General features: G+C 54.3%; 1 protein-coding gene across 3 annotated transcripts in view; it reads left to right on the top strand.

The window, feature by feature from the left end:
• Positions 1-17,714, top strand: part of PIK3C2B (phosphatidylinositol-4-phosphate 3-kinase catalytic subunit type 2 beta) — a 67,393-nt gene that overhangs the window by 8,164 nt on the left and 41,515 nt on the right. The window contains exons 2-6 of one of the 3 annotated variants that reach the window (XM_043922833.1): positions 3,126-3,252; positions 11,366-12,386; positions 15,495-15,595; positions 16,174-16,328; positions 16,503-16,623. In XM_043922833.1, coding sequence (XP_043778768.1) covers positions 11,454-12,386; positions 15,495-15,595; positions 16,174-16,328; positions 16,503-16,623 — 1,310 coding nt within the window. In that variant the 5' untranslated portion in view covers positions 3,126-3,252; positions 11,366-11,453. Of the gene's footprint in view, positions 1-3,125; positions 3,253-11,365; positions 12,387-13,540; positions 14,094-15,494; positions 15,596-16,173; positions 16,329-16,502; positions 16,624-17,714 lie in introns of those variants that run through there. The other 2 variants (XM_043922834.1, XM_043922835.1) reach the window with 2 other exon arrangements.

Genomic DNA, 17,714 nt, shown 5'->3' with positions numbered 1-17,714 from the left:
ATGGCAACCCACTCAAGTACTCTTGCCTGGAGAATCCCATGGACAGAGGAGCCTGGCAGGCTAGAGTCCATAGGGTCGCACATAATCGGACATGACCAAAATGACTTAGCATGCAAACATGCACGCACATATTCACTTAGCCTTCCTCTCTGTCAACCTGTAGTACAGCCCCCCTGCCCCCCGCAACCTTCGCTTTGTTTTCACGGGAATAAGTGTGATACCCTCACTCCAGGCAGGACAGGGGACATAGCCTTGGGGTACTAATTTGAGAGATTTGTAATGATGTTTACATGCATTGCAGTGGTGTTTCAGCAAGGTAGCTATGGATGGTTAGCTCCATTGTGCCTCCACATGTGGTCAGGTTCTGGCTTCTCTCTTCCAGCTGCAGGCATGCCGCTAATCCTGCTGAGAACAGCCTCTGACTGTTGCTGCCCTATTCTAGACCCTGGGCGAAGGGCACGTGGGCACGGGCCCCATAACGGTGGGGCTGGTGGGATGTGCGTGTGCCTCGCTGAGACGGGTGGGCAGCTGAGTCCCTGTGCTGGTGTCACCTTGGCCTCTGTCTCCCTTGGATCTTCCCGTGCAAAGTGGGACATTGGGGATGGAAAAAGGCATTAGGGCGTGTGCAGAGCAACACTGAAGTGGACAGGGCTCCTCGCCTACTCCCCCACCCCCAGGTTACTTCCTACATAGGAAAGACATCTTCACCCCTCCACATGCAGAGATGCAGAGCGGTTGTTGTAACACCACCTGAGACAAAGGTGTTGTTCTTGTGCCCCCATCCTGATGTCATGTCAGTACACAGCATCAGAATGTTTAGGAAACACTCGGAGCGTGAAAGAAGTAAGGCCAGTTTGAAACAGCTGGCCGGGGAAGGTTTCTGAGGATCTTGAGCTGGGGTGGAGAGAGGAGAGAGAAAGCAGGAGGAAAAGCGCCTCCAGCTGCACTCATGGCTTTTGAGGCCCTAAGGCTCAAGTGGGACCAGTAGGACCCTGGGCACTGGAGCTGCCACCACTGTGACAGGGGTAGGTAGGGGGTGACCGGGTGGAGGGGAGTCCCAGCTGGGATCCCCTGCGATCGGGCACCGTCAGGACCTCTGCCCACTTCCCAGCGCCCTCCCTGGTGTCCCCGTCCCTGTGGTCTGGGAATTCTGAAAACTGGGAGGCCGTCTAGGGGAGGATCTCATCTCCCAGTTCCCTCTTAGGGCCCTACATCCCCAGTGGGGTTTCCCCTTTGACCTTGGTGAGACAGAACCCTTGGTCTCCTCCTGGGTCTGGTGTCCTTGGCTGATCCAGGGCAGGATATCCTTCCGGTCTGTTACCAGGAAGAGGGGAGAGGGACTTCATGGCTGCGGAGTGAGGCCAGGCCAACAGCAGCCAAAGCCAAGGATCGGGGGGTCAGTGACTTAGAGGGTCAGGCCGCCTTGTGGACAGCGCTTAGGGGAACTTGTGCACTGGAGAGGTCGGGAGCTGGGAGCAGGGGAGGACTGGCAAGGCCTGTGTCAGAGATCCATGTCCTCCACCTTCTGATGGATCATTTCTTCTGGTGCCACTCGCCATTTCCTTTTCCATTTCCAGATTCCCTTAGGTTGAGCACCTTCTCCTCAGACTCAGCTTTTTAACTGCAGACGTCCCTCTGACACCCCTGAGTAAATCAGTATCAGATGTTTGGTGGTGTTTTGTGTGTGTGGGGGTGGTTTCTGGTCTGAAAGAAGGGGGCCACTTGGGAACTGACACCCGTTCCCTTGCCCATCCTGGTTTGTGAGGACCCCAGGGTTCCCCTTTGGTTTAGGGGATAACCAGCCGCCGCTGAGGCTGACCGGGTTTGCTTGGGCAAAGGCGCTCCGGGACTCTGTGTGTGGGGTCTCCTTCCCTGGCGTCTCCCTCCTGCGAGCTCTCCTGGTTGGCCCAGCCTGGCCCTGCAGCCTGGAATGTGGACAGGGAAGGCCCCTGGAACCTAGGGGCCCCATTTTCCTTTTCTTCGGGTTCAGCTTCCTGCCTGCTTTTCTTAGGCTTCTTTGCCAGCGGCACTGGAACTGTCCCCTCAGATGTCTAGGCCAGCTTCTTCTGCCCTCGGGGAGCTGCTGAGAGGATGAGCTGGAGCCGGTGTGGTGGGCGGGAGTGTGCGGGGTGGGAACGTGTGCGGTTTGTGTGGTTACTGTGGCTCTGGGCCCCGGGGAGTGACTGCAGTCTGTCAGGGACTTTCTTGATTTGGGGAGCTAGCACTAATGGAAGATATTCAGACAGCCTGTCAGGATTGCTGGGTTAGGGACTGTGGTGGCAGAGAGACAGCGGCCAGAGCTGGCGGAGGGAGGTACAGAGCCTCCCTGCCGAGAGGGCAGGAAGGAGCTTGCCCTGGGCACCGCGTGGGGGCCAGTCTTCACTCCTCCGAGGTTCCCTTGGGTGACTGGCTCAGTCTTTTTATGCTTGACTTCCTTTCACCCTTCTCTGAGCCAAACAGGTGGCTCTCAGCTGCCCACACAGCCTGGCTTGCCTGCTGGCTCCTCAGCTGGGGCTTCCAGCCGTCACCCTGCCCCTCCCCAGAGGCAGCACCAGGGTGTGGGGGCTGCTGGCTCCCCTCCTCTACTTTGTGGCGTCATTCTGGGGACCAAGCCCCCAGGTCCTTCTCGTCCCGGGCTCTGGCCATCATCAGTGCCAAGCGTGTCCTCGTGGGGAGGCGCATGGGGCTGGGCCAGGCTTGTTTCTGAGGACCAACAGCACCATGTGGCCTCCCCGCCCTGGGTCATGGGCGCTTCCCAACTCTGCGGTGAGACCCAGGGCAAGTGCATTGACTGTTCGTGGGGCTCATTCTATTCATTTCTATTAGACAGGCGGATCCTGTCATGGAGACAGGAGTTAGCCTTTCAGATGTCCAAGAAAGGTGCTACCAGAAAACAACTGAAGAATTGTTACAAGTGAATGAATTGGAGACACTCCCTGCAGATCAGAGAGTTGATCCGCAGCAATGATGCCATTCTTGTGGAGGATGGTCTCACTGGCTTATTCAGTTGACTCTGGCTAGTCTGATGCCTCGGTGGTTACCCTGAGATACTTCCCTATCCTCTTGCTGTGGGCATGGGCCATCATTTGCGATGCTGCTCAGCGCTCCCTTCTTCTTCCCTGCAGACTCTGATGGGTTGGCCCTGCCCAGCTTGTGAGGACTTGAGGAGTCTGCGCTGGAGCCGTGAGCCAGAGTGACACCACCTGACCTCTCCCCTCCCGGGACTCCTCCAGGCAGAGCAGAGCCTGGCTGGTGCGTTGGGTCCTCACTTCGGTGCCTTGGCTGGATGGGAACAGCTGTGACCTGCTTTCTGGATTTTGCTTAATGGGCTGGCCTCCTCTAGGGAGTTTTCCCAGCCCACGCAAGAATCCCGGAGAACTGGGTTTCAGCAGGCATGAGCTGGGGAAGCTAGACTGGAGGTTCAGCTGGCGGTGACAGGCAGCAGTCTAATCTTGCAGAGCCCTCAGCTGCAGCCAGCAAACGGCACTCGGAATGGCTGTGTCCCCTCCTGCACCTATTTTCTTACATCCCCCTCCTTGAGGGGCTTCCTTTGTGCTTCAGGGGCCTACAGTAGATTCAGAGAGGCTGAGGTTTTTTAGATTTTGGAAACGTTAGGTTGTTTTTCTCCTGTAGGTAGGTTGGGTACACTTTGGTGGGAACTGATCTGAACTAGAAGGACTGGTTCTTGGAGCGGAGGGCAGGCAGCAGAGAAAGTGGGAAACGTGGCCCAGACAGAGGGGAGGTGTGGCTGCTCTGGCTCCTGGGATGGTTCCTGGGTTAGAAACTCACATGCTGCCAAGACCTTTCTTTCCTTTTTGCCAAATGTTCCATTCAGCTGACTGCCAGCTCCTGGTCCCGGGCCCTGCCGTCTGTAACAGGGTGGCTCTTGGAAAGTTTTGAGAGGAGCCGTGAGCTGCCGCCTCACCTCTTCCATCCCCGACTCTCTTAATACCAAGACCCCACGTCTACAGGGTGTGTGCCAGGAGCTTTGAGCCCCAGGGATTCCATGTGTGTGCACGTGTACGTGTGTGTGTGCGCTTTGAACAGAACCTGCTGCACAAGTGGTTCCTGAGCAGGGACTGGGCACTTTGAATGCAAACCCGACGGATGTAACCATGTCACATGGCCTCCTGACCTTCTGCCTTCTTAGGACCAGAGAGCCTCTTATTAGGGCTCTTGGGTCCGCTCTGGCTTCAGATTGGTGGAGAATCCAGGATAGGCCCAGGAGAGAGAGAGAAGGAAAGTAAGTCCGGTAGCAAAGACTGCACTACATGGGACTGCTCTAATTTGGCTAAGAGGGTGCTGGAGAGGGGCTGTGTGAGTAGGAAGAAAGTGCGAGTCTCTTTCCTCCACATTTGGAGCTTAGTGAGAACCACGCAGAGAAAACATGGTTAATAAGAGAAAGACTTTGTTGGTGTGTGTTACTCAGCGATGGGCCTGACTTCAAGGCAGCCTGTAGAGTTGTATAAAACCTGTAGGTTTTCATTACTGAAGCAGGGATCGGCTGCATATCTGTTTGAGGCAGAGAGCTGACCTACTTGACTTCTGATTATACCTCCCTGCTGGAGGAGTCAGATTCCTGGCCCAGAGCACGCTGACTTCCCTGTTGGAGCTGTGGGCGGGGAGACGTGGAGCAGGACAGTAGGGTGTGGGTTGAGGGGCGGGCGATGGGGCCCTGGTTGCAGAACCCTTGGAATGGGGGTCTGGATAAGTGTGGCTGTCGGGCGTGGCTAGGGGGAGGGTCCTTTCAGAAGAGAAAACTGTGAGTCAAAGGCATTAAGCCCTAATGGCCTCCAACCCTTTGACCCATTCTGTCCCGAGAGGTGGTGTGGAAGGTCTCCTCCTAGAGCAGCCCTAGAACTGAGTCATCTTAGGGAAGACAGGGGCTTGAGACTGCATATTTTTCACCACCTTTCTTGATAACTTTCCATTTCCCCTGCTTGGTGAAGATGGGCCAAGATGTGCAAGGTTCAGGAGGGGATTGAATTGTTTATGATACATCTGTCACCTTTGCTAGATCGTAAGCTTCCTGGAATTGTGCCATCGTCAACTGAATACTTGGGTCTAGTATGGCACCTGGCACATAGCTGGTACTCAGCACCCATTAGAATCCAGTTCTGTGGCTCAGATTGTGGGGAGAGGACCCAGACCCATTAGTCTGTCCCAAGCAGGGCAGTTCTGATACAGTGGCCTCCAGCGAGGCAGCAGGAAGCGCTCTCCACCCAGAGCTGGTGTCACCGCCGGCCCCTGGGGCCCCACCCTCTCTGGCACAGGCCCTGCACAGAGTCAGCTCGATGCAGGGAGTGCCCTCTCCACTCTCCCCACCCTTTGACTCTGAACCATTGTGTGGCTCGGCCCGGACCAGCCTCCTCCCCTGCTGACCTCCAGCCATCTGTTGGCAGCTGTGTGAACTGGGTTTGGTGCCTGGTGCTGCTTAGACCCTGGCACCGACCCGCTTGGCCATCAGCCCCTTTCCCGTCACCAGCTGACTGCCTGGTGCTCTTCGGGGTCCCTTTCCCCAGTTCCCTCCTGTCCTCCTGGTGGTTCTGAAACCTTAGTCTTTGGTGTCAGATCTACACATCTGAATTGCCTGCGGGTCTTTGAAATGTTCAGAGTCCAGGAACTCACCCCACTAAATCAAATCCTCCAGGAGAAGGGCCCGGAATTTGTATGTTTGAAAAACTTACCAGATGGCAATTACAAACATTCAAATGTGGGCCCTATATTAGGTAGTATTATTGGGTCAGTGTTACATTTTGCGAGTATGCTAACTGGCATTGTGTTTACCTCAGAGAATGTCCTGGTTCTGTAGAGATTCCGGCTGAAGTATTTAGAAATGAAGTGCTTGCATCTTACTTTCAAATGTTAAGCAGAGAAGGTGTGTTCAAATGTGGGGAAATGTTAATAATGAGTGCATGCAGGTGAAAAGTAACTGGCTGAAAATGGTCTTTCAGATGGTTTTCATCTACTTTCTAAGAGATGGATACTGGAAGAGAAAATAGCTGGGGCACCACTCTCTTTGTTGTGGTAGACGGTGTCAATCACATAGAGTACAGTGTCTGGGTGCTCCTTGCAGTCTGTGACAGAGTGGTCCTGGCCCCTGCCTTCTCTTCCTGGATGAGCTGCTGAGTAGCAAAGAGCCCAGTCCTCCTCTACTCCAGCTCTTTCCTTTGATCCTACATAATGTATATTTCTTTCTTTTTTTTTTTTTAAACAGAATCCTTAGTAGCCCTTGAGAACTAAAGGAATAGAGAATTTGTCAACCCAGCAGAGTTTGGCTAGGAGGGAACTGAATTGGAAAGAGAATGGGGGAGGCAAGAAACGTGAGACTCTGATTCCTAAAATACCTCGTGTATCCATACCCCTTCTGGAGGATGAAATTCAGGAACGAGTTCTCAGGGGAAGCCAGCTCCCTCTAGCTCCAGGTGGCTGGGATCCTGCCTTCCCTCTTTCTCTAGGTTACCCCTGCTGCAGCTCTGAGCCTTCACTCCGCCTTGGGGGATGGCCCTCCTGGTCCTGTCTGCGCACCACGGGCCCGTCCGCAGTAGAGGGAGCCTAGCACTGCGCTGGAAGGCAGCTGCCGGTGTCGCCCTGGACACGAGACTTGTCAGCGGGCTGGGCCTCCTCTGCTTGGCCTGGTGGCATCCTGGCTGGGAGCCAGGGGGCTGGTGGTTAGAGAAGGGTAGCTCAGCTTTCTGCATTTGAATTCCAGTTTGGAAAGAGCCTTAGGAGCTGGGCCTGCTGGATCTCCCTCGGGCTTTTTTTTTTCCCTTGGCCAAACCGAGTGGCTTCTGGGATCTTAGTTCCTGGACCAGGAATTGAACCTGAGCCCGCAGCAGTGAAAGCGCCAAACTGTAACCACTGGACTGCCAGGAAGTTCCCTCTTGAGGCTTTCTTCTCTTCCTAGGGCTAACTTTGGAGTCCTCTGAGAAATCAATCGGGGCTGAAGGGAATCAATAGGTCAGAATCAAAGAATCCCAGGGCTGGAAGGCATTTTGTGTGGTGGCCTTGTCCATTTGCCCACCTGCATTTACAGATGCTAAACCTGGTCCTATTAGTTGAAGCCCAGTCCTTCCTTTGAAGGATCCTTAAGGAAGGATCCATCTGTATCCTGACCACCCATCTCCATGTCTGAAAATTCTTACTGTCAGAAAGCTCTACACTTTTGTCCCAGTTCAGGAGCATTTTTTCTCTGGAAATGAGGTGATATTGGAATTTGAGCTTAGTTGGGGACAACAGAATCATACACATTTAATTTTGAATAAATATTTTAAGCTGATATTTGAGGTATGTATAAGTTGCTTCCCAAGTGGTGTTAGTGGTAAAGAATCTGCCTGCCAATGCCGGAGATGTGGGTTTGATCCCTGGGTCAGGAAGATCCCTTGGAAGAGGACATGGCAACCCACTCCAGTATTCTTGCCTGGAGAGTCCCTTGGACAGAGGAGCCTGGCGGGCTACAGCCCGTAGGGTTGCAAAGAGCTGGACACGACTGAAAGGACTTTGAAGATAGGGCCCTTAGTTCAACCTGGGGGTCCAGAGAAGGCTTCCTCAAGAGCCTGATGTCTGAGCAAAGTCTGAGCATTTAGAATCAAATAGGCAAAGAGCATTGGCAGCTGGGAAGGGTACCCCAGAGCAGGAAGATAACTGCATAAAATCACAGAGGTATCAAATAGGTAGTAATGAATGGTTGGAAATGGGAGGGAGATGTGGGCTGGTGATAAAGGCCTTGTAAAGGAATCAAATAGCCTTTGAAGGGGTTTAAACAGAGAGTGAGATGATCAGATTTACGCTTTAGAAAGAGCCCTCGAGCCTCTTTGGGGAGCAAGCTGTAAAGAGGGAAAGGTTAGGACAAAGGACACTTGAAGGCTATTACGATAGCCCAAGTGAGAGAAGGTATGGGTCTAATTAGGGCAGCAGCAGTTAGGATAGAAGGAAGGACTAGATTTGGGAAGAATTCAGAGGACAGGCCTTGGTGATTGGATGGGGGTAAAAGGAAGGAGGGATCTAGGAGGACTGTCAGCTGCCTAGCCTGGGTGACCGGGTGGTGCCGTTCACTGCGATGGGGAACCAGGAAGGGGAAGGTTGTGTGAAGGAAATGAGAATGTGGTCATTCATTTTGGGCACCTGGGGTTGAGATGTGGGTCGCCATGTTGACTTGAGGGGAGAGAGACACATTTGGGGTCATCAGCACGCACCTTGTATGAATGGGGAGACAGACCGAGACTGCCCAGGGCAGTGTCATGCCAACTGAGGCCGAGAATGGAGTCCCGAGCCTACGCCAGCGTTTCAGGGGTGGACATGGAGAGGAGCACAATGGTGGAAGACGAGAACAAGAAAGAGAGTGTCATGGAAGCCAGCGGGTAGAGGGTATAGGGAAGAAGGGAATGGTCTGAGAGCCAAGTGCAGCAGCAGTGTCTGGGCAGATAGAAACCTCTGTGGGACTGGTAAGCCTGGGCATTGTTGCTGGGGCATTCTAGTGGAATGTTGGGGGCAGAAGTCAGGTGACAGTCAGTTGAGGAGTAAATAACGGAGAACTGAGAAACGCCATGTGTCTTCCGCTCTTGGCGGGGACGGGAAGGGAGCACTGAGGGTATGAGCTGAAGGACAGGAGGTCAGGGTGATCAGGGCGTGTGTAGGGTTCTGGCTTTTGTTCTTTTTTCTTTCTAAGGCCAGAAGAATCTTGAACATGTTTAAGTGCTGAAGACAGCGAGCCAGTTAAGGAGAAGAGGTGAAAGTCCGGGAGAGGGGAGGGGAGTTTGTGGAGCATCGTGTGGAGGAGACCCAGTGGCTGGACAAGTGTCCAGGGGGCTTCTAAGTCAGCGGGAGGGGGGCTGCTTCCCCAGAGGCCAACTAAAGAAAAGGAGGCTGAATGCAGGCGTGGATCAGTTAGTCAGTGGGCAAGAGAAGCCAGAAGTTGAGAGATTATTTCCAATGGCCTTAGTTTCTCTCTTCACAGTGGTGCCAGGCCAAGCTGTCTCACTACTGTGCTTGTTCCAGCTTGGGCCTAAAAATACAGCCATTCTCTGGATTAAACCTGGAGGAGGACATGGCAACCCACTCCAGTATTCTTGCCTGGAGAGTCCCCATGGACAGAGGAGCCTGGTGAGCTATGGTCTACAGGGTCGCAAAGAGTCGGACACGACTGAGCGACCAAGCACAGCGCAAGCTCAGTTCAGCTTTGAGCGTTTATCTCTTGTCTCCTATCAAAAGCACTGGGTCTCCTTTTCCTGGGTCCAGCGTCCCATCTCTGGGCAGCCAAGTTCTGGGTATCTCCATCTGCTCATCCGATTCCTTGGAATTTTAAATAGCAGGACTCTCTCTTTTCCTCTGTGGATAAAAAGTAATCTATAAGGAGATGTTGAAGGGTGGAGAACCGCAACAGACAGGGGAAACAGCAGAGAACCATTTTACATACCCTGAAACTGGGCTTGGTCTTTTCCATTTTTGGGGAAATACATTCTAAGACTCATGGAGCCAGCCTGTGCCTAACGGATGCTCCAGAATCTGGGAGGGGACAGCATGTAAAGGATGCTCTTGTCCTAACTCATTTGGTGTGTGATGGAACTTGCCACCATGAATCTATCTGAACTTTTTTTCCTATTGATGTTTTCAATTTGCTTATCATGAAGGACATGCTTTATATGTTTGTAACTTGCTGGGCAAAGCAGTACAATAAAATGAAGGATTTTTGATAATTTTAGAAATGGTGAACTCAGCTGCTGGTGAGAAGCATCAGAAGTGACTTACTTCACACTCAGCTGTCCCTATCTAATCTGAAACACACAGGTCTGTGTTTCTCAGCTTCGGCTCCAGTCTAGAGTCTCCCGGGGAGTTTTTAAAAATACCACTGCCTTACTGAAGACCAGTTAAATCAGAATCTCTTGAAAGTACCTGGGCTTCAGTACTTTTAAAAATTCTCCCAGTGTTTCTAATATGCAGCCAGGGTTGAGAACCACTGGGCCAGGCTAACCTTGTCATCACGACCATGTCTTCATGCCGTTTCATCTCACGGCTCCTGAAGGAGAAGGAAGCCAACACTGGAGTAAATGAACGGGGCTGCTCACAGCAGAGGCAGCTGGCCAGGCATGTGTGTGTGTGATCTTCCTGTTTGGTTTCCTAAGGCTGAGGGAAATCAAGAGTTTTGGCACACCTTCCCTTCATCAGGCACCTGGGTCTTACCTGTTGGCCAATTTTGTTTTATTGCTTGTATTGATGTGTTTGGGGAGGATCTCCATGCAGTCTGACTAGTTGTTTCATTGGGCTTTAGCGTACTTTTCATTATAGATTTATTGAAGTATAATTGATATACAGTAAATTATACGTATTTAAAGTGTGCAACCTCATAAATTTTGACATACAAATATATGGTCAGTGGTAAAGACTCTGCCTGCCAAAGCAGGAGACGCAGGTTCAATTCCTGGGTCAGTAAGATCCCTAGGAGAAGGGAATGGCACCGCACTCCAGTACTCTTGCCTGGAGAATTCCATGGACAGAGGAGCCTGGCAGGCTCCTCTGTCCATGGGATTGCAAAGAGTCCACACAACTGAGTAAGCAAGTAACAGTTGTACTTTCACTGTAGATTAGTTTTCCTTTTCCAGAATTTTATATAAATGGAATACTACATGCTCATAATCTTTTGTCTGACTTCTTTTTCTCAGCATAGTTATTTTGAGATTCATCCATGTTATCGCATGTATCAGTAATTAACTCCTTTTTGTTGCTGAGTAGTATTCAGTTGTGTGGACGTATCACACTTTTTAATCCACTCACCTGCTGATGGACACTGGGTTTCCAGGTTTTGATGCATCTGTTAATCCCGAACTCCTAAGCCTTCCCCACCCCCGCCCCCGTGGCAACCACAAGTCTGCTTTCTGTGTCTGTGCCTCTGTTTCTGTTTCACAGATACGTTCATTTGCATCATATTTTAGACTCCACATATCAGTGATATCATTATGGAACTTATCTTTCTCTGACTTACTTCACTTATTATGATCATCTCTAGGTCCGTTCATGTTGGACAGCTGTCCTCTTTAAATTGACTGAAGAGCCCTTGTCTCTATCTTTTTGTCTTTGCTGATGCAAGGTGCCTCCCCTTTCCTTAGGGTTAGGGGTACCTGTGAGCAAGATGAAGATGGGATTTAGGGACCAGAGATAGAAACACGTATGGATGAATGGAAGGGTGGATGGGTATAACACATACATAAAGTTGTCCTGGTATCTCTTTTTTTCTCCATCTTCCTGTTTCTTTCCATCTGTTGTAGACACTCAAGAAACAGACAGTGGCCCAGATTCTAGGGCCCAGTCAGATTACTGACACATCTCTTTTTGAGACTGAATGACTGATATTTTTACCCCTCCCTTGCAGGTGCCCAGACACCATGCCACAATCCTGCAGACCAGACGTTGCCATGAAGTAGGAGACTTCCTTGTCTGCTCTGTCCCCCATCCTCACCATGTCTTCGACTCAGGGCAGTGGGGAACACTGGAAGTCCCTGGAGTCGGTAGGCATCAGCCGCAAAGAACTGGCCATGGCTGAAGCCTTGCAGATGGAGTACGATGCGCTTTCCCGGCTTCGGCACGACAAGGAGGAAAGCAGGGCCAAGCGGAACGCAGACCCCTCTCTGATCAGCTGGGATGAGCCTGTCCTGGACTTCTACAGCAAGCCAGCGGGAAGGCGGAAGGACCTCAAGCTCTTACGTGGTCTTTCTGGCTCCGATCCTACCCTCAATTACAACTCAGTCTCCCCACAGGAAGGGCTGCCCAACCACTCTACCTCCCAGGGCTCCCAGCCTGGCCCAGATCCCTGGCCCAAAGGCTCCCTGGCCGAAGACTATCTCTACATTTTTGATGGTTCAGATAGGGGGCTCTCTTTGTCCCCAGGACCAAGGGACAGAGAAGACTATTCTAAGAAACTGTCCCCACCTCCTCTGCCTCCCCGAGTCTCTATCTGGGACACTCCTCCCCTGCCTCCCAGAAAGGGGTCCCCCTCCTCTTCCAAGGTTTCCCAGCCCAGTGACATCAACACTTTGTCTTTGGTTGAACAACCTCCAGGCAAGTTGCTGGGGCCCCGGATCCTAGAAGAGGAGGAGGAGCCAGGAGGTGGGAATCCGGGGCGGCCGCTGGGGTCCGTGGACTACGACGGCATCAACGATGCCATCACACGACTCAACCTGAAGTCGACCTACGACGCAGAGATGCTGCGGGATGCCACCCGGGGCTGGAAGGAGGGTCGGGGGCCCCTGGACTTTGCCAAGGACACTCCTGGGAAGCCCGTGGCCCGGAGCAAGACCATGCCCCCCCAGGTGCCCCCCCGCACATACGCCTCCCGCTACGCCAACAGGAAAAACGCAGCACCCGGCAAGAACCGCCGCATTTCTGCAGCTCCGGTGAGGACCTCTGTGTTTCTTCTGTGCCCGTTCCCCTTGTCCTTCAGAAACAAAGAATAGCCCCTCTTTCTTCTTCGCTGTCCAAATGCAGGCCTGCTCCACCCTCGCCCCTTCAGTCCGCTCCTGCCTCTGCTTCTGACACTGTCCCCCAGGGAAGAGGGATGCCAGGAGAGACAGCTCCTTTTCAGGGCCAAGTTTCGTGTGTCCCGGCCAAGCGGCCCTTGTGGGTGCGGGCATTTCTGAATGCCCGCTTTGTGATATAAGGGGAGACCTGGGGTGAGGAGATGCAGCGTTGACCCCATGGCCGAATGGCCTCTGCTTTGTGACTTTCTGCTCTGCCAAAAATGCTGCGTGACGATGGGGTTCGGTCACGAGACTGACCGATGTTTAGCGTTCACAGAGTCCCAGTCCTGGCCAGACCTCCCGGCGTCTTGCCTGATGAGCCTCGGTGCAGGGCCCTGTTCCCTCTCACCCCAGAGCTGCATTGTTCTTGCTCACTTTCTCTCTGTGGTCTCTCCCCCACTTCTCTCCCTGTCTCTGTCTCTCTGCCCCGCTGTCTCCTCCCTGTCCTCTGTGCGCACACATGCCTCTCTCTCTCATTGGGATAAAATATACATCCCATAAATCTACTCTCTTAACCAGTCGTAAGTATGCAATTCAGTGGCATTAAGTACATTCATGTTGTTGGGCCATCATCACCATCATCCATCTCATTTTGCAGTGAAAATATTTAGAAAAAAGTATGCAGCATGACAATAATAGTTTCACTTTTATCAGTACATAGTATAAAATAGCAAAGTATTTACGCAGAAGCACAGGGTAGGTTCCAGGGCAACTTTGATTTTTTTCTGGTTTAAAAAGTGTCAGCAGTGTCTCCTTCAGGGCAGGACCTGAAGCCTGCTTTGCGTTTCACGCTTGGGGCCTGGAAACCCTGGCCCCAGAGGAGTCAAGAGGCACCCTGTGGCTGATGACTTCTGTGCTAATGGCGTTCCACTTCATTCCATCCTTGTTTTCTCCTTATCCATTGTCTCACGGACACACTGGGGCTTTCCCATGTTACGTCCCAGTAATTGGGATCCTCCACGACTCTGGAAAAGCCACGTGATCCTTCCTTCCTGTGCTGGTTAAGAGAGTCCCCCAGAGCAGAGGCAGCTCCTGGGATAAGCTGTAGGGCGCCGGGCTTTTTAAAGGCCCGGCTCCGAGAGGTGGGGCTGTTCCTGCTATTTATAGGGACAGGGAGAGTCTGCTCCCCCACAGCCGGGCCTGCTCGCACTGAGTCAGGCCACCCTGGTAGGTGGGCGCCCCTGTGGCTCCCTCCCCGCCCCCAGCCCTCACCCTTCCCACATCCCCTGTGTGTTATCAGAATTCTTGGGGGAAACTTGGTCCAGAGTCTCCTTGAAGAAGCTAGGGCAAAGCAGAGCTCCTGCCAGGTCTTAGAGGGACATGCGGACTTGGTCCTCCCCACCCCAGCCTGGTGCGGGGGCTCACCCCAGGAGCGGGACCCCCTCCGGCTTCCGGCCCACACCACCTCCTCGCCTTCGCCGGGCCTCCAGCCGGAGCAGCCCTCCTCATCCCTGGGCTGCGGGGCCAGCTAAGGAATCTGCTGGCTCCAAGTGCCAGCCTGGTACCCCTGCCGCCAGCCTCTGCCTTGCAGGTGCCCCCAGCCAGCATCAGGCGATGCCCCCAGGGCCTGCCGGCCGGGCAAACGTAAGTGGCTTTGTTTCGTTTTCTGATGGAGCCCGTGAGTGGTACTGAAAGGGCCTGTAAGTGGCCCTTCACCGCGGCTCTGCTTTCTGCCCCTGCCTTCCCCTACCCTCCGTCTCTGTCTCTCTGTCTCTGTCACTCTATCGCTCTCACTTCTGTGGGTGAGCTGCTGACAGGGGCACTATTGTTTTGACTGGGACACGGCACGAACTTGGCAGGGCCAGGGCTTCCCGTGCCAGCTGCCCCCACACTGCCCTCCCCTCTCTGCACACCCTCCACGCCCACCCAGAGGGGCGAGGCCAGTGAGCGAGGGTCACTCAGAGGAAAAGCTCTGGATATTCAAACGAGGAGCTCACTTGCTGCTGTCTGCCCCGGGGCGGGGCGGGCAGGCTGAGAGGTGAGGGCTGGTGTGAGTCGACTGGCGCGGCTTCTCGGAAGCGGCGCTTTCACCTGATGCCAGCCTGCACTCCGTCTGAGCCTCACTTCGGCCTGCACTCCGTCTGAGCCTCACTTCGTGCCCTTGGGGTGGCCTCCCCCGGGGCTCTGGGCAGGTCTGTCAGGCCAGACCTGCACCAGCCCCTCCTCCACTTCCTCCCCCTGCGGCTGTGCTGCGGGCCTTGTTGGAGGGCTGCTTTAAAACTCTCTGGGTGACTGGACAGCCCTGTGGTGGAGGTCCTGTCAGAATCCCCGGTGGCACACACGCGTTCTTGGACCAGAAGCGGGGCTCAGGCAGGCTCCCTGACACTCCAGCTGTGGGGACCAGCAGACTCCAGAGCCGGGAGGAGCTCACCCTTTTAGCGGGTCCTTTCCTGCCCAGAAAGCTGCTTTGACACTTTATTCCCCAAACAGCATTGACCGGGAAGGCACGTGTGTCTGAGTCATCGCCTCCATCTATGGTCTCAGTCTCTCTCTGTGTTGGGTCCCTAGGGCTTGCTGTGGATGTTGAAGCGTTGCCCAGGGCCCCGCTTCCTTGGGGACTGTTTGGGCAACCTGCTTGCACTGATTTCCGTTCTGGGACAGGGGAAACAGCTGTCCGCTCAGCTTCCCGCCACACCTCTGGGAGCACCCCCCAGAAAGTCGGCCCCGGGATCCAGCGAGCTGGGCGCTGCCTGACCTGCAGGCTTGAGCTTATTAGACACTGGCCTCTCCAGAAGGAGGTTTGGCCACACTCACGTCCATCTCATCCAGGCTTCCAAACTCAGCCAAGGCTTCAAGTGCTTTTTCAACTTGGCTCTTAGTCTCCCAGGACAGTAGATAAATATATTCCTGAAAGTCCCACATTTTCCTATGCCCCTTTCACCAGGAAGTCTTTACACCTAGAGGTTAAGAGTTTGCATCGAGGAACAGCCTGTGGGAAGGGGATGATGAGGGAAAGGCTCTGAGTCAGCTGTTCTTCTCTTAAAGGTGGGCTCCCGGCCCCACGCCATCGCCAATGGCCATGAGCTGTTTGAGGTCTCAGAGGAGAGAGATGAGGAAGTTGCTGCATTTTGCCACATGCTGGATGTGTAAGAGTTAACGATGGGGTTAGGGAGGGCTGTGGGACAGGGAGAAAACTCACTCCTTTCAGAACTTTCTAGGGAGGAAGAAGAGCACATGTAATAGATCTCAATTATAACTATGGGGTGCTTCCTGCAACCAGTGTTTGTAGGCTCTTTTGGAGTCTTAGAATTTTCACATTTTGGACAAAAAGCATGAAACTTTGCTCTAACAAATTATTCCAATCACTTCAGGAGCAGTTGCCCTTAGGAGCAAATATACCCCAGATGGTGATAACTGGTGTAATCTTATCTGGAGCTAAAAGAGAAAGGAAATGGATTCAGAAAAATATTCCTCGGAACTTATTATGGAAAGCTGTGTTGTTTAGAACTGTCACTAATGTTCAACTCAGCTTGAGAAACGTTTTGCAACTGTAACAAATGTGTCAGGAGCAAGGTTTCGCAGAGATGCTTCCCCAGTGTCCCCATCCCGGCCTGAAGACCTGGAGGGCGGCAGGCGGGTGGGGCCGGAGGGACCCCTGGGCCTCAGGACGGAGGTCCCAGCAGGCGTCTTGTCCGCCGCTATCCTCCCCTCTCTTCCTGCCCAGCCTCCGATCCGGCTCTGACGTCCGGGACTACTCCCTCACCGGGTATGTCTGGAGCGCTGTCACCCCGAGCCCGGAGCATCTCGGGGATGAGGTGAACCTGAAGGTGACTGTGTTGTGTGACAGCCTGCGGGAGCCACTCACCTTTACCTGCAACTGTAAGTTGTGGGGACGGCGGCGTGGGCGTCCTCGGAGGTGGGGCAGGGGTGACTTCTGAAACCCCAAACTGCTTCATTGGCTGGTGATGGCACTGCAGGGCTCGGGGGCTCGGGCTGGGCCCCGCCTGCCCCAGTGACCCCCTCCTTCCCCCCGCCCCACCTCACCCCTTTCAGGCTCCTCCACCGTAGACTTGCTCATCTACCAGACCCTGTGCTACACCCGTGATGAACTGAGGGACGTCGACGTGGGTGACTTCGTGCTGAAGCCCTGTGGGCTGGAGGAGTTCCTGCAGAAGTGAGCGAGCGGGTGGGGACAAGCGGGCAGGAGGTGGCACGTGCCTTCTGGGTCGCAGGGTCATGAGAGGCCTTCGCAGGGGTGGCGCTGGGCTCAAGGCCTGGGCGCAGGCCGGACTCCTGCTTTCCGGGCATACTCTCAGCCACGTTGCGCTTTCCCCAGGAGCTCGGTCTTCCAGAGGGCTTGGCCGGCTTCCTGAGACAAATCTGCTGTGGAAAGAGCTTGGAACTGGGATTGGGCAAAGATCACATCTGCCTGCAGACTTCTGCACGTGGAGAGATGTGTGTAGGGGGTGGGGGGCTATGCTTCTCCCGCCCCTAGATTACGTGCAGTGTTTACGACCGGGGGCAGGAGGAGGACTGGGCAGAGTGCCCTGCGGGGCTGGGGGTAGGAACCACAGTTGCTCTCCTCCCCTTTCTGCCGGCGAGCCCTTGCCCTGCTGGCATGTGGGGCTGGCTGTCCTCCCCACCAGAGGCGCGCCTCCAGCGCCTGTCCGTTCGGTGCCCGCTGCAGCAAGCGGCCTCACTGGAAAGTCTGATGGGGACCAGTCTTCTTTCCACTGCGCCGGGCTCTGGGGGGCTGGGCTGGCAGAGAGGGGGCTGTGCCCCTCGGGTGGCATGGCTGTGTGGGGGGCTGCGGAATCAGCCAGAGGTCAGCGGATCAGGAAACAGAGAGATCTCCTCCCCCTCAAGCTTCAGCCGCCTGCTGCCCTCATCCCTGGCCACCGGGTGCAGCCGATGCTGGGAACGGGGAGAAGAGGCTGCCTCTCAGGGCTGAGGGGTGCGCGGGGAACACCGCCACTTGCTCCTTCCCTTCCATGCAGGTCGAGAGGGAGGGATGCCTGATCTGTGGCTAGCGCCGTTCTTGGCTGGCGTCTTAGGGGTACTGTGGGCACTTCCTGGTCTCTGTGCCCTCAACAGGAAAACAGAGGGCAGGGCCCTTCATGGCACAACTCTAGGGAGCACAGCTCAACGTGTACTTACTCTCCCCCAGAAGAATAAAAGGGGCCCTAGACTCAGGGGCTCCTGGCAGAGAGCCCCTGCCACTGTTGGAAGAAGCGGTGGGCACCACGGGCACCTGAGCACAGCTGG

Source organism: Cervus elaphus, chromosome 14, assembly GCF_910594005.1.
Source record: "Cervus elaphus chromosome 14, mCerEla1.1, whole genome shotgun sequence".
NCBI lineage: Eukaryota > Metazoa > Chordata > Mammalia > Artiodactyla > Cervidae > Cervus > Cervus elaphus.
Note: the sequence above shows the minus strand (reverse complement) of the source record. Positions and strands in the feature narration are given on the sequence as shown.